At 40.0% G+C, this 12,598-nt stretch overlaps 2 protein-coding genes across 14 annotated transcripts in view; one reads left to right on the forward strand and one right to left on the reverse strand.

Annotated features, from left to right (window-relative positions):
- The window catches only part of ctnnd1 (catenin (cadherin-associated protein), delta 1), a 31,448-nt gene extending 29,855 nt beyond the window's left edge, over positions 1 to 1,593 (reverse strand). For 3 of the 13 annotated variants that reach the window (XM_044188893.1, XM_044188894.1, XM_044188886.1), the window contains exon 1: positions 1,500 to 1,593. The gene's annotated coding sequence lies outside the window, so the exon portion shown is untranslated. The other 10 variants (XM_044188900.1, XM_044188889.1, XM_044188898.1 and 7 more) reach the window with 10 other exon arrangements.
- Positions 1,594 to 2,766: 1,173 nt separating this feature from the next.
- On the forward strand, positions 2,767 to 5,346 carry LOC122872863 (CD209 antigen-like protein E). The gene is made up of 6 exons (XM_044188902.1): positions 2,767 to 3,401; positions 3,488 to 3,574; positions 3,728 to 3,796; positions 3,903 to 4,045; positions 4,138 to 4,241; positions 4,357 to 5,346. Exons 1-6 carry the CDS (start codon positions 3,224 to 3,226, stop codon positions 4,493 to 4,495), a joined length of 720 nt encoding a protein of 239 aa, XP_044044837.1. The 5' UTR covers positions 2,767 to 3,223; the 3' UTR covers positions 4,496 to 5,346.
- The last annotated feature ends 7,252 nt before the right edge of the window (positions 5,347 to 12,598 follow it).

Below are 12,598 nucleotides of genomic sequence, written 5' to 3' on the forward strand. Positions count from 1 at the left end.
TTTAGAGGAATATGATAGGCATGTCCATGCTGCACTCAAACCCACAGATCAGCTGACTGTTCCATCTCAAATCAACAATTCACAGTTACTTTAGACAAGCTGGCAACATGTCTCAGGTTGGTCTGTATGTTGTTAATCTACAATGACTTTTAACTTCACACACAGAAACTAAAGAATAGGACTACAAACAAAGTAGCAAGCTTACTCCAAGAGTGCTCCACCAAAGCAGATTTAGCCAGGTCCCTCTGAGTAATCCAGCATCCGTTCACACTGAAGAACTGTAAACTGAGAAGGTGTCTGTGTCGCAAGTCTCTACACAAGGGACTGAATAATGAAGTAACAAACACGCCTGCCACCTTGCCACACCCCACACATACAGACCCACACAACAGGTTCTTACTTTTGTCCCTCGCTGCTCCACCACCAGTCCCGTCTCCCTCCTCTACCAGTGGCTGACCACATCAAAAGACAGCTGCTGAAACATTAAACAGTGTGTTTTCACAGTAACACACCAAAAAGAACAAAAGTCACAGGAAATCGGCCAAAAAACACACGCCATGCGAGCATAGTCACCTGAAAGCACCAAGCAGCTTCACTGTCCGCGGAGAGTGGGCGTCTCGGGTACAATACATAATAGAAAATTGATAAGTAAGCCGACACTGGACTTTGACTCCTGGCTTGTGGTCTGTGACGCGGCGGGCTGGTCGGTTACTTCCGTGTACTCTCACCTGTCCTGAATGCCCCCCACTTCGGGGAAAACTGGCGGAAAAGTCTGGTAAAATCGTGCTGCTTCGGTGTTTAAATGCAGCAAACAGAAAAAAAACTCAACGCGTAATGTTATAACGGTATACCTCCCAACCACCCACAAACCAGACAATTCATGTAATAAACTGCTGTTAGCTAGTTAAGGTTACGTTAGCTAGATAATTTCTATGTTTAGCTGTCTTTATATCAACTAGCTTTAACTGCATGCATGAGTTTTGTTCAACTTTACCTTTTTAAGTCACACTCTAGATAAGTTATTCATCAAGCCAACGACTAGAATACAATCAATGCTAGCTAAATTAGCTTGCGCTGTGGTAGCTAGCCTGCTAACGCTGCGTTTACAACAATCAAGTTCACCAAATTAATGGTCACTCCTCTTTCCACCTACAACAAATCCCAACCAGCTGTACCGAGTACAAAACAGCAAAAGACGGGCCATTACCGATTCTGGAGACTGTTAGGCTTGTTTTTCAAAGTCCATAAGTTAAGTGTCTGCGAGGCGGATTCCGGCCTAGCCTAGCCGAGTGCTGCCGCTGCTGCTGCACTGACACCAAACCTCGACCCGCAGGCTCGGAGAAGTGAGTTGAGATGAGACAACAAAAACACGTCGGCGTGGTCGAACAAAAACACCTTACATCTTAAATAATACACTGTCCACCGCAGGAAGAGCGCACTCTCAATGAAGACGGAGAAAAAACACCCACCTATAGAATTCCTATCTTCTTTAACGTTACCTTGGCTTGTTGTTCACTTGTCTCTGCTCTTCCTCTCCGCTGGGGGGAAGCGGTGGGGGCGAGCAGGATGGGACAAAGTAGCGGGGTGGGGGGCGGAGTGATTAATATCAATATTTATTTATATTTTTAAAAAAATTACCAAAAAATAATAATAAAATCGTTGATTTTGATTTAATTTACCTTCCTCCACTATAAAGAAAAAAAACAATTTTTAGAAAAGCTTTCTCATTTCACGGTTTATCGTTAATTAAGCCCATTCTCCCTCATATGCTTCCAGCATTATCCCTTATTTTCTGCTTCGAGACATTAAACACAACACCTCACCTTTTTGTTTCGACTATGGAAATACCCATAAAACTGAATGAGTTCCGATATTGCCCTCATGTGGTCATCGAAGTGTTATTACAGAGCAGAATAATAGCCAATGCATCCGTTGCACTCGAGTTTATTTTGGAGACAGAGCACAGGTGGTGGAAAGTAATTAAGTACATTTACTCAAAAATTTGACGCACCTAAATATTATGCTATTTTATACTTCTACTTTACTACATATCAGAGGCAAATACTGTCCTTTACTCCAGCACATGTATGACATTTGACAGCTGTAGTTACTGAACTTTGTAAGTTTACATCCAAAACTTATGATCAGCTTCTAAAACTTGATGATTTGTAATAGCTTAAACTACTCAGCAGTGTATAACGTATATAACGGGCTGCAACTATCGATTCTTTTTATTATTGCTTGATCTGCCACTTATTTTTATGATTAATCGTTTTGTCTATAAAATCTCAGAAGCTAAAGAAAAATGCCCATCAATTTCCCACAGGCCTCGGGGGTGTCTTCATATTGCTTGTTTTGTGCAGACATCTCTACTGCCGATATCTCCAAAACTCTGCAACTCACACCAAAACAACTTAGATGGATAAACAGCACTACAGATAAGAGGGAAAATATGTATTTTGGATTTTGGGGTGAACTGTCCGTTTAAGTACATTTTGATGATAATACTTCTTTACAAGAATTCCTCTTATCTGAACTTTGAAATCCAAGCAGACACATACAGACTAGTTTTAAGCAGAAAGGCATTTTTACACACTATATACGTGTATTGTTGGAAAAATCAACACAATATGCCGACAAGAATATCTGTGATTATGTGCAACAGACAGCACAGAGTGTGAACTGATGACTTGATCGGTCTGTAGGTCAACATCCATCGTGTCAAAGGTTTTTCACTTCCCATCAAACCACTCTGTGTAATATAGCCTACAGTAAATATGCTAGTTATTTATTTAGGGTGTCAGATGATGCCACACTTGATTGTGTAAATGCAAAGGAATTGATCTCTGTAGGCTGATCAATTCATATTTTCTTTTCCCTTATCATTTCTTTCGGAGGTAAAGTGTATGAAATCCCTTGAACCTGATGTTGTTATAAATAATTGCACCTCACTTCAGTATGACACAGAAGCTGATGAAACATCCTGTCAGCTGCATGCGTGGCTCAGGCTGAGTAAAGAAGAAAGTGTAACACAGAAGTGAGAAGAAACTGTGCAATACAACTGCAGCATACAGGGAAGCGTGATACCAGGCAGATCAACAAAATGCAACTGATTATTAGGAAATAGACCACCTAAAGAGTCTTATTTGGTACATGGAGTTTGGTATTAGTTGGAAGAAACAAGAGGCCAACGGAAAGCAAATCTTGGTAGACAGAAATTGAGATGTCTGAGTACATTTATGACAATGATCCTGGTGAACAAAAGCAGATGGAAGAAATAGCCTTTAACACATCTGGAGAGAGTGATGAGGCGGAGGAGAGGACAGTGGTTATTTATGAAAGCTCAGACGTCTACGGGGGTCGCAAAGCTGTAACACGGCCCACAGTGCATCAGCAGCCGGGTGAGTAACACAGTCACAAACTGATATGTTCCCTCTGCGGTTTGAATGACTGTTTATAATGTTCCGTCATGACATTTTCCACCCAGGCAGGACTGCTTTCTGGGCTGTGACCGCGTGCCTGGTGCTGCTCTGTGTTCTCCTCCTGGCTGCCGGTATCGGCGCTGGACTCCACTGTAAGAAATGTATCTTCTCTAAGAAAGCATGATTTGCACTGCGAAACATCCATTCACCAACCTCAAGTTGTTGTTTTTTTTTTAGATTTCCCGTGCAGTTAAATGGACATTGATGGTAGAGGAGTCTCACTGTGAATTTACTGTCTGTTTCAGGCAGAATCAAACTGCAGACCCTCAAAGTGAGCTGGGCCGAGGAGAGAAAACAGACTGTGGTTGAACTCAGTGAGTGTAGACTCTGGTTTGTGTGCATCTGACTGAGCCTGTTTCTCTATGTGTGTTTGCAACGGACATTTGACACTTTTCCTTCTTAAACTGTCCATGCTTGCAGATCATTTCTGTAAGGATGGATGTACATCATTCAACAACAGCTTTTACTACATTTCTGCTCAACAAAAGAGCTGGGAGGAGAGCAGACAGGACTGCAAGGACAGAGGGGCAGATCTGATCATTGTAAACAGCAAAGAAGAGCAGGTAAAAGAAAACAAGCTAAATATTTTGTTCCCTTACATTGCTGTTTGAATGTAAAACAGACAGTGCAGGGTGTTTAGTTGGCTTCGTTGCAGGTATTCATCAATTCCTTAAACCGTGTATTCTGGATTGGTCTGACTGACACGGAAGAAGAGGGAACATGGAAATGGGTAGATGGTTCAGTTCTGAACAGCACAGAGTAAGACATTTTCTTTTCTCCAGTGCTATGTGACAGCCAGTTAGTGGGTTAACAGTACATTGTGCATCACGTTTTGTAATAACGAGCCAGTCATTGATTGTCCATGTTTGAACAGGTTTTGGAGAAAAGGTGAGCCCAGCGGAAGTATTCGGGGAGCGATGCACAACTGTGTTGACACCTTTTGGTACACACAGCAGAGAAGCTGGAATGATAATAAATGTGCCAAACCACAGCTTTGGATCTGCGAAAAGTGACTTCTAACATTATTTTTCATCCTAAATAAAAAATATAGGCCACAGTGATAAGCACCATACAGCAAGATTGTGGGTATGGTAAAAAGAAATCTTGCTTATAAAGCACTTTAAAAAAAAAAAAAAAAAAAATTACATTTTTAAATACTGCAGCACAAGAAAGACTGTGAGGAACAAGCTCAGTACATCAAGTGGGTCCCCTTCCACGGAGGCTGCCATATTGAACCGTGTTTCTACAGTAGCCCAGAACGGACAAACCAAACACTGGCTGTAGATCTGGCCTTTCGCGTTTTTTGCGAGTTTCACGGCCACCGTAGTTTCTCTTACACACTTGGAACGGTATGGGATTGTGTATGGGAGGGTGAGGCGAGCAGTATTCAGTTGGTTGCAATCTGCAATTTCACCGCTAGATGCCGCTAAATCCTACACACTGCCCTCAAAATACACTTTCATCATATCATGCTTTTGATTTTGCTTACTTTCAATATAAAGTTACATTTCTGAAATACGTTTTTTATTTGAATGTTTGAAACTGCGTCATTTCTGTAACAAAGAGTTTCCTCTCAGGGATCAATAAAGTATTTCTGATTCTGATTCTGCTTATATATATATCTCCTTGGCATAAAGAAAACTAAAATGAAATGGACTTAAATGTGTATTGTCAATACACATGCCCAAGCTTGAAAATAAAAATGCCAACTGGAATTTTGATATTGAGTTATGTCATCATTTTGTATTTTTATGTGTATAATGGCAGGATTTCCAGACTTGTTTTCTTGAAAATGTCAGTCATCCATCAAAACCAGTTGGCAGGATGTAATTAATGAATTGATACATTAAAAACCTGAAAGTGAAGGTGGACTATTTGAATTTTTATATGTCACGCGCACTGATGGTAAAGGACACTTCAATTTGATGAATGGTTTCAGTTAAATATTATCACTACTGGACTGTGGTGAATTCCACTGTACTAAAAACTTGTGTTGCATGTTTTCATGCTAGCATGGTATAAATAATGATTAACATAAAAAAAAACAAAAAAAAGAACATCATATTGTTAACCAGCATTACACCAAGTGGTAAGATGACCACAGAAACCTCCGTGCTTGTGTGCACATCTACAGTGGGTACGGAAAGTATTCAGACCCCTTTAAATTTTTCACTCTTTGTTTCATTGCAGCCATTTTCTAAAATCAAAAAAGTTCATTTAATTTCCCGTGCGTGTTACGTTAAGCTCTGTATTTGTCATAAGCACATTAATTACAGTGAAGTCTTGTTCTCAGGCTCCCTCGAACAATGCTCATACAAAAATGGACAAAATGAGAATCTAAGACAAGACACACTGATAGTTAAAATATAGGGGAAATATATCAAATATATATGAAATAGAATAAAACAAAATATGAAATATAATACCCTTAGTCACCCCTCTTGTTACCACATTTGTCATACTTTGTTTTATTCAGTATGTTACTCTTGTGCTGCTTTTATGTTTTGGTGAGCCAAAGACAATTTTCACCTCTGGTGGACAACAAAGTTCTATTCTGTTCTCCTGCTAATGTTTACCATGCTTATGTCATTATTAAGCTCAAAGTGAAGCTGAACCTGATGAAGTACACATGCTGATCTAAGGCTGATAAAGTGCTCATGGTGGGATTTGTTGGGTCTGTAAATAAGATTAGAGTACGGTCTAGACCTGCTCTATTGGAAAAGTGCAGTGAGATAACTTCTGTTATGGATTGGCGCTATACAAATAAAATTGAATTTAAAAAGTACAGCTTAAAAATTGATGCAAGTCTAACAATGTAGGGCTAATAGAAGAAATCTTTTAAAATGGCCACCATACAGAGGGTAAACATGGCCTCTCTTCGGGTGCCACCCTCAGGCCAAAGTTTAGATTGTTTTGCCCCACCAGTGACGAGGATCCAACAATAGGAAAGTTGACTTTATATTTTTCATCCATCCAACCATTTTGTTTTCTGGTGTGTAATGAACAGCTAGGTATTACACTTTGACTTCTAAAAAATGTTCTTTGACTGTAACACATTAGTTGATTTACAGTAGTAGTGGATAGAAGACTTCTTGGGCAGTGCTGGGTAAAGATATCATCATATTTAGTCATATTTACTAAAACCATATAATTGTTGGACAAGAAAAACAGATGTTTAAGAAGGTCACCTGATAAAATCAGTGTAAACTTCTCTTATACAAAACTATATAGTTTTATATCATTCGTTTTTACAAGTTTTATTTATTCCACTTTACCATCAAAAATCAAGTTCACAAAAAAGCATGTCTCCTCTTCTGAAGTAACTGTTCTGTTTTTGTCAGGACGCGTTCTAACATGTCGATGGATACTGTGTCAACGCCACCAGAGACGAGTACTATGCTGTGTGTGTGTATAGGTATACGAACATGCACATGATCCAAAAATTCGTAATGCCTCCTAGAAGTGAAATTAAGGCTAATGTTTGTTTGTAATCCAACATGATTCAGATGTGATGAAAAACACTCATTTTAAATGTTGCATTAACCCTGGTTAGTTGACAAGCATTAAAATTAATTGAGCTGAAAGGGCAAGTAAGAGCAAAAAAAATAAATAAATAAAATTACAGTGAAATTACACAGTACATGTGCTTAATTTTCCTACCCTGCCTCCACTCAATATCACTGGATTACAAGAATCCAACCCAGCCTGTTACTGTAGGACATACAGTGTATTTTTCACAGACTTCAAGGCCATTGATTTGATAATTAATACATTTTCAGACTTTAAAGAACACAATTATACCTTGATACACAGCAAATACACAGTATAAATACACAAACATTCAGTTGTTTAAATTACGGACCTCTATTCCTTGTTTTATCTTCCAGACTGTAGCGCTCAGGATGAGCACCTCGCTCAGGTCATGTCTGTCGCCAACACAATAATACGCTTCCCCACTGGATATGTCTTCGGCCCGATGTGGAACCACAGCAGCAAGGCTAATAGCTATGTGAGCACACCGCCACAGAAACTGTATTTTATTATTTGTGTTTCTCAAGTTTGCTTTGTGAAGGTTCATGACTTAACGAGCTGTTGAGGGGAAAGAAGAACAGCAATTATTAACCTTCCTGGAAAGGTCCCTTCTGGGACCTGCAGGCTGCAAATTAAGGTGCTGCCAAACTGACAAAGCATTTACTCACTGGCTGTGGCTAAAAAAATGCTAGACTCATTGTGACAGGGTTGGCAGCATAAAGGGTCAGTGCAGACAAAAATTGGCAAGGTAAATGTTTGTGCACGTTTGCAGGCATAAGCTGTTATAGAAGCATTTACTTCAGGAAGTAAATGGAAAGTTTGCATAAATGTTTCTGATGGTATAAGTGAGCATATCTGTTACATCACTGCTTGCTTCTGTTGCGTCACAGCCAAAAGGTTGTTGGTTTGAATCCACCAACTGACTGGGGCTCTTCTGTCTGCAGTTTGCATGTTCTCCCCGTGTTCACGTGGGTTTCCTCCAACCCCCAGTAAAGCACTGTGATACACAGGATTTAACTGCTCAAGTGTTGATGGGGCAGCATGACAATACAGAATATCTCCATAGTCAAGGACAGACATGAAGGTTGGCTGCACAATAGTTTTATGGCCGGAAGTAGACAGACATCCTTTAATTCTGTACAAGAAACCTAGTTTGATTTTTTAAATTGAGTCAAATCTTGAACGACTGTCTGCTGTCAAGCCAAATTCCTAAGTAGTTGTAGGACTCAGCAAGAGTAATATGGGTGCCATTTAAAGTTAGATATGGCAGGACAGTCAGAGTCACCGGTGGAGGTGGAGAATAACATGCACTTGGTCTTTTCTGCATTTAAAACTAGTCTGTGATTAAAGAGTGGTACTTGGAAAGCATCAAAGGCAGACTGAAGACGAGTCAGGGCCTGGGCGTCGCTTGGGGTATATAAAATACTATCATCGGCAAAATAAAATGTTAATTTGAAAGTATTATTTTATTTATGTATAACGTAAACAGAATGGCCCGAGGATAGACCCCTGTGGCAACCCATTTCTGATTGTAAGATGGCTTGACTGAGTACCATCAGCAACAACAGTCTGAGTTCCCTCTGTAAGGGAAGAGTGGAACCAATTAAGCGTGGCTTCATCTAGACCTATAGACTGTAGTTTGTGGAGTAGGATTTTGTGATCAACAGAATCAAATGCTTTAGAGAGGTCAATGAAGAGGGCAGCACAAAATTGTCTATCTATGAAGGAGACAATGTTATCATTGACTGAAACTGCAGCTGTTATTGTGCTGTGACCTGGGCGAAAACCAGGCTGCTGTGGCTGTAGTAAGTTTAGTGAGTCAATAAAGGCACATAGCTGTACATTGACCAAGGATTCTAGGATTTTTGTTAAGGGAAGTTTGGATATTGGGCGATAGTTGTTGAGATTGGAGACATCACCACTTTTGTGTAAGGGCGTTACTGAGGCACTTTTCCACGAAGCTGGAATCATGCCTGTCAACACATATTTTGAATCAAACATTTTTAAGTGTGGACAGATTAAGGGGGCACTTAGATGAAGGAGATATAAGTCAAGATTATCTGCACCAGCATTTATGCAAGCTTTGCCCCTAACCAGAGTTTTGGAAACATCTGCACAGCTGACCAGATTAGAAGAAAATGTACACTCGGAAGAAGCTGAGGCGATGGGGACTCCCTCTGCTGGACAGATATGGTAATTGTCTACAGATGAATCAGCAGACATTAAATAAAAGACCAGAGGAGAGAAAACGGTGATTAAAAGCTTCTACCATAGAAGATCTATCAGTAATATGACCAGATAGATGTTTGACTTGTGATGGGAGGTGTGAATGTGATGAGGTCTTCAGAGATGCTATGGTGATCCAAAATTTAGTGGAACTATCACAGGCAGAGAGCTGACTGATAATTTGATTTAGCCTTCCTAATCATGCTGGTGCAGATGTGTCTTTGGTGCCTAAAGGTTAACCAGTCCTCAGGGCTGCCACTGGATCTAGCCTTGGCCCAGGTTTTGTCTCTGCTGAACCAAGGACTGAATCTCTTTTTAATTCTATGTTGTTGTTTTTTTTTTAAAGGAGCATGTCTGTCAGCAAAAGCATTAAAAGAACGTTGACCGGTGCCACGGCAGAATCAGCGATAGAGACGATTTTACTAATGTCAGATTCACAAATCATTTAAACAATCCTTTAATTTAAAATGCTTGTTGAATTTCTTGCCGTGATAATCTGAGATTGAAATTTTGAAACTCTAGTATGTCTGACACAGGCGACAGGGCAGTGATCACCAACGTCAAGGGCAAAAACTCCAGAGGCAGGGTATTTGTTTGGTCTGTTAGTCAGTATATCAATTAATGTGGAGTTAAGAGGATTTTTGAAGTTTGGACTGAAAAAAGATGAAGTTGTGGGATCAAAGACAGAACAAAGGGAGGAAGGAAGCATTTACAGCCTCTAGTTACGGTGAAGTGGTTGCACCTGAGGCTTTGCTGTTCTCCCTGCCTCAGGTGTGATCATGTGACTTCTGACAGTCAAATCTTCAAAATAAATCCTTAAATGCTGCTTGATCAGGGGGTTTTTCCTGGAATATACACTCCCAAAAAAAAATCCTTATTTAGTGATGAACTATTTGTTTCTATTTGCCTGTGTCGCCCTTGAGTCGTCTTTCTTTTGTTAGTTCCCACAAAGACTTCACAGTTCTGTTAACCATCATCATCTCTCATCTATTCCTTAGGAGAAACCAAGGGGGAAGCAGACCTGCGTTCACGCCCTCTCTCCCTCTCCCGCTCTGATCATGTGATATCATGTTATGTCCCAATCATTGTATTTCTTTTTGGGTTACACGTTTCAAACATATTGTCAAAATCTGACTAACCACAGAGAGCTATTGAAGCTACAACACTACGTTATATACAAAGCATGGTGACAAACTGCTGCTGCTGTTAACTGCAGATCTCAGGACTGAACGTGAGATGGCAGTGCATCTCTTCTAATCAGCAAGGTTTGCACTGGACCGGTTGTAATTTGGTTTGATTTTTGGTATGACAACGTTGGCCAAATTTTAGGTAACAATGGAGCAGGACCACAGCTGCAGGCAGAACAGCTGAAGAGCAACACAGGATGGAGGAATGAAATAGAAACTGCAGAGGAGCAGGAGGAGGTGAGGCTCTTCATTCAGACCATTCAGGCCTTTTTACGTCCATACCCATCCAGTGTAGTCTTTAGGCTAGAGTGGAACACAACGTAGCCAATTCAAACATGAGGACAAACTACAGTATATGATTGACTATCTGCCATTTTGAGCTGCGAACAAGATTAATCTGCATCTTCACGGCTAAAATGTCTTGTGACACCAGTTGTTGAGGCCTCGAGTCTGCTTCTGTGTACTGAAAATGGCTTAGTGCAGACCATTTCTTCTACTTTTGTGACAAATGCTTTGTTTTGTTTTCAAACTCCAGTGGATGGAGATTATGCAAAACTACTGACGGAAATATGGAGTGACTTGTAACCGACAACCCTAGTATTATAACATGTAACAGATATAGCTCTAATACGGTCATTTTAGTGTGCAACAGAGAACCTTAAGGTTGGCATATGGCGAGTTTGAACCAATTACTGTCAAATGTGAGGCAGAACAATATTATAGTTAAAATAACATTGCCAAGTAAGTTATGATCATTATGATGACCTTTGCTTCTGCTGTTCTTTTTAGTAGCTCCTCCTGCACACAGACTGTCCTCAGCATCAGGATGCAGCTGAACAGAGCTCGCAGATGAACCTCCAGAGAACAGCAAGATCTGCACGCAGGCTACAAGCAGTCTGCGGAAACCTAGTGCCAGTTATTGGTATTTTCCCGAGCGGAGGTCAGTTCATTGACCTGGGATTTCATATTAAAAGAGAAGCAGAAAGTCCAGAGCTTCAGACCCCAGGTGAAGATGTAAATCAAAAAAGGGATGTCAGAAGTACACCGACGCGAGCAACTGGGTGTTTCCAGTACATATGTGACAACTGTGGGAAGGGTTACCCTTTTCCTGAGCATAGACAGATATTGGGATAGTTAAAGCTGCATTACTTGATATCTGGCCACTAGGGGGCAGAAGAACTCCTCACAGTCAAATAAAGTTGTTTTGGCTAACAGTTAGAAAACAGTCGCCTACACATCCAGCAGACTCAGAGCAATATTAGCATTCATTTAGAGTTGTGTTTCTGGCCACTTTAATAATAAATCAAATATTTCCTCTCCTTTTAGCTCTGTTTTGGTCCACTCCAACTCCAACACCAAATACCTGAGTTTTTATCTTGCTAGTTGTTCAATTTCCTCCATCAGCTAGCTAGCAGAGATTCTCACTAAAAACACGTTGTTGCTTGTTGCTGTGCAAGATGTAGTTATGTGATTCAGTGTTAATATTAACTATGAATTAATAGAGCTCTAAGTTATAATTGGTATGATTTGGATTATTCACTTTTGAGTCAACCACTATATTTAAATGACTGGAAACTTAGCCTAACACCATTCCCTAATGAACATAAAAACAAGAATGAGACATAAAAGTTATTAAATAATGTTTTATAATATATAATTTACTTTCTCCAAAAATATCATGTAGGTTTTCCATTAAATAACTTTACAGCAAGTTTCTTTTTTCTACTAATGTCCTTCTTGTCCATATAGCCTACTGTATTTATGCCATGGTGACTGCCAGTTCTCCTGAATATGTTAGTGGACATAAATCACACAGTAACCATACTATGTCTTATACTGAGTCAGTGCAGAGTTTAAATGAATGAAGGCACGAAATGGCCTCCAGAGGACAGAAGAGAGCTCCGCACAAACAACAGCAGGGGAAGCATGTCCAAGTTTGCGCACACTGTTAACCTGGTGTTTGCATAACAAACAGACACTGTTTGTTATGCATAAAACAAAAAAATCATTAAAACATGTCTGCAGGTCCCACCACGTGTCTTTTGTTCTCATTAGTGAGGTTGTATGCTATTGTATTTATAGTTATTTAGTATACTTTATCTCAGGGACTCGATGGGTTGAATTAAAATGGTGTCATCGTGTGCGCTAAATAATAGAAAATCCGCAGGATTA

The sequence above is a fragment of the Siniperca chuatsi genome, linkage group LG3 (assembly GCF_020085105.1).
Source record: "Siniperca chuatsi isolate FFG_IHB_CAS linkage group LG3, ASM2008510v1, whole genome shotgun sequence".
Lineage (NCBI taxonomy): Eukaryota > Metazoa > Chordata > Actinopteri > Centrarchiformes > Sinipercidae > Siniperca > Siniperca chuatsi.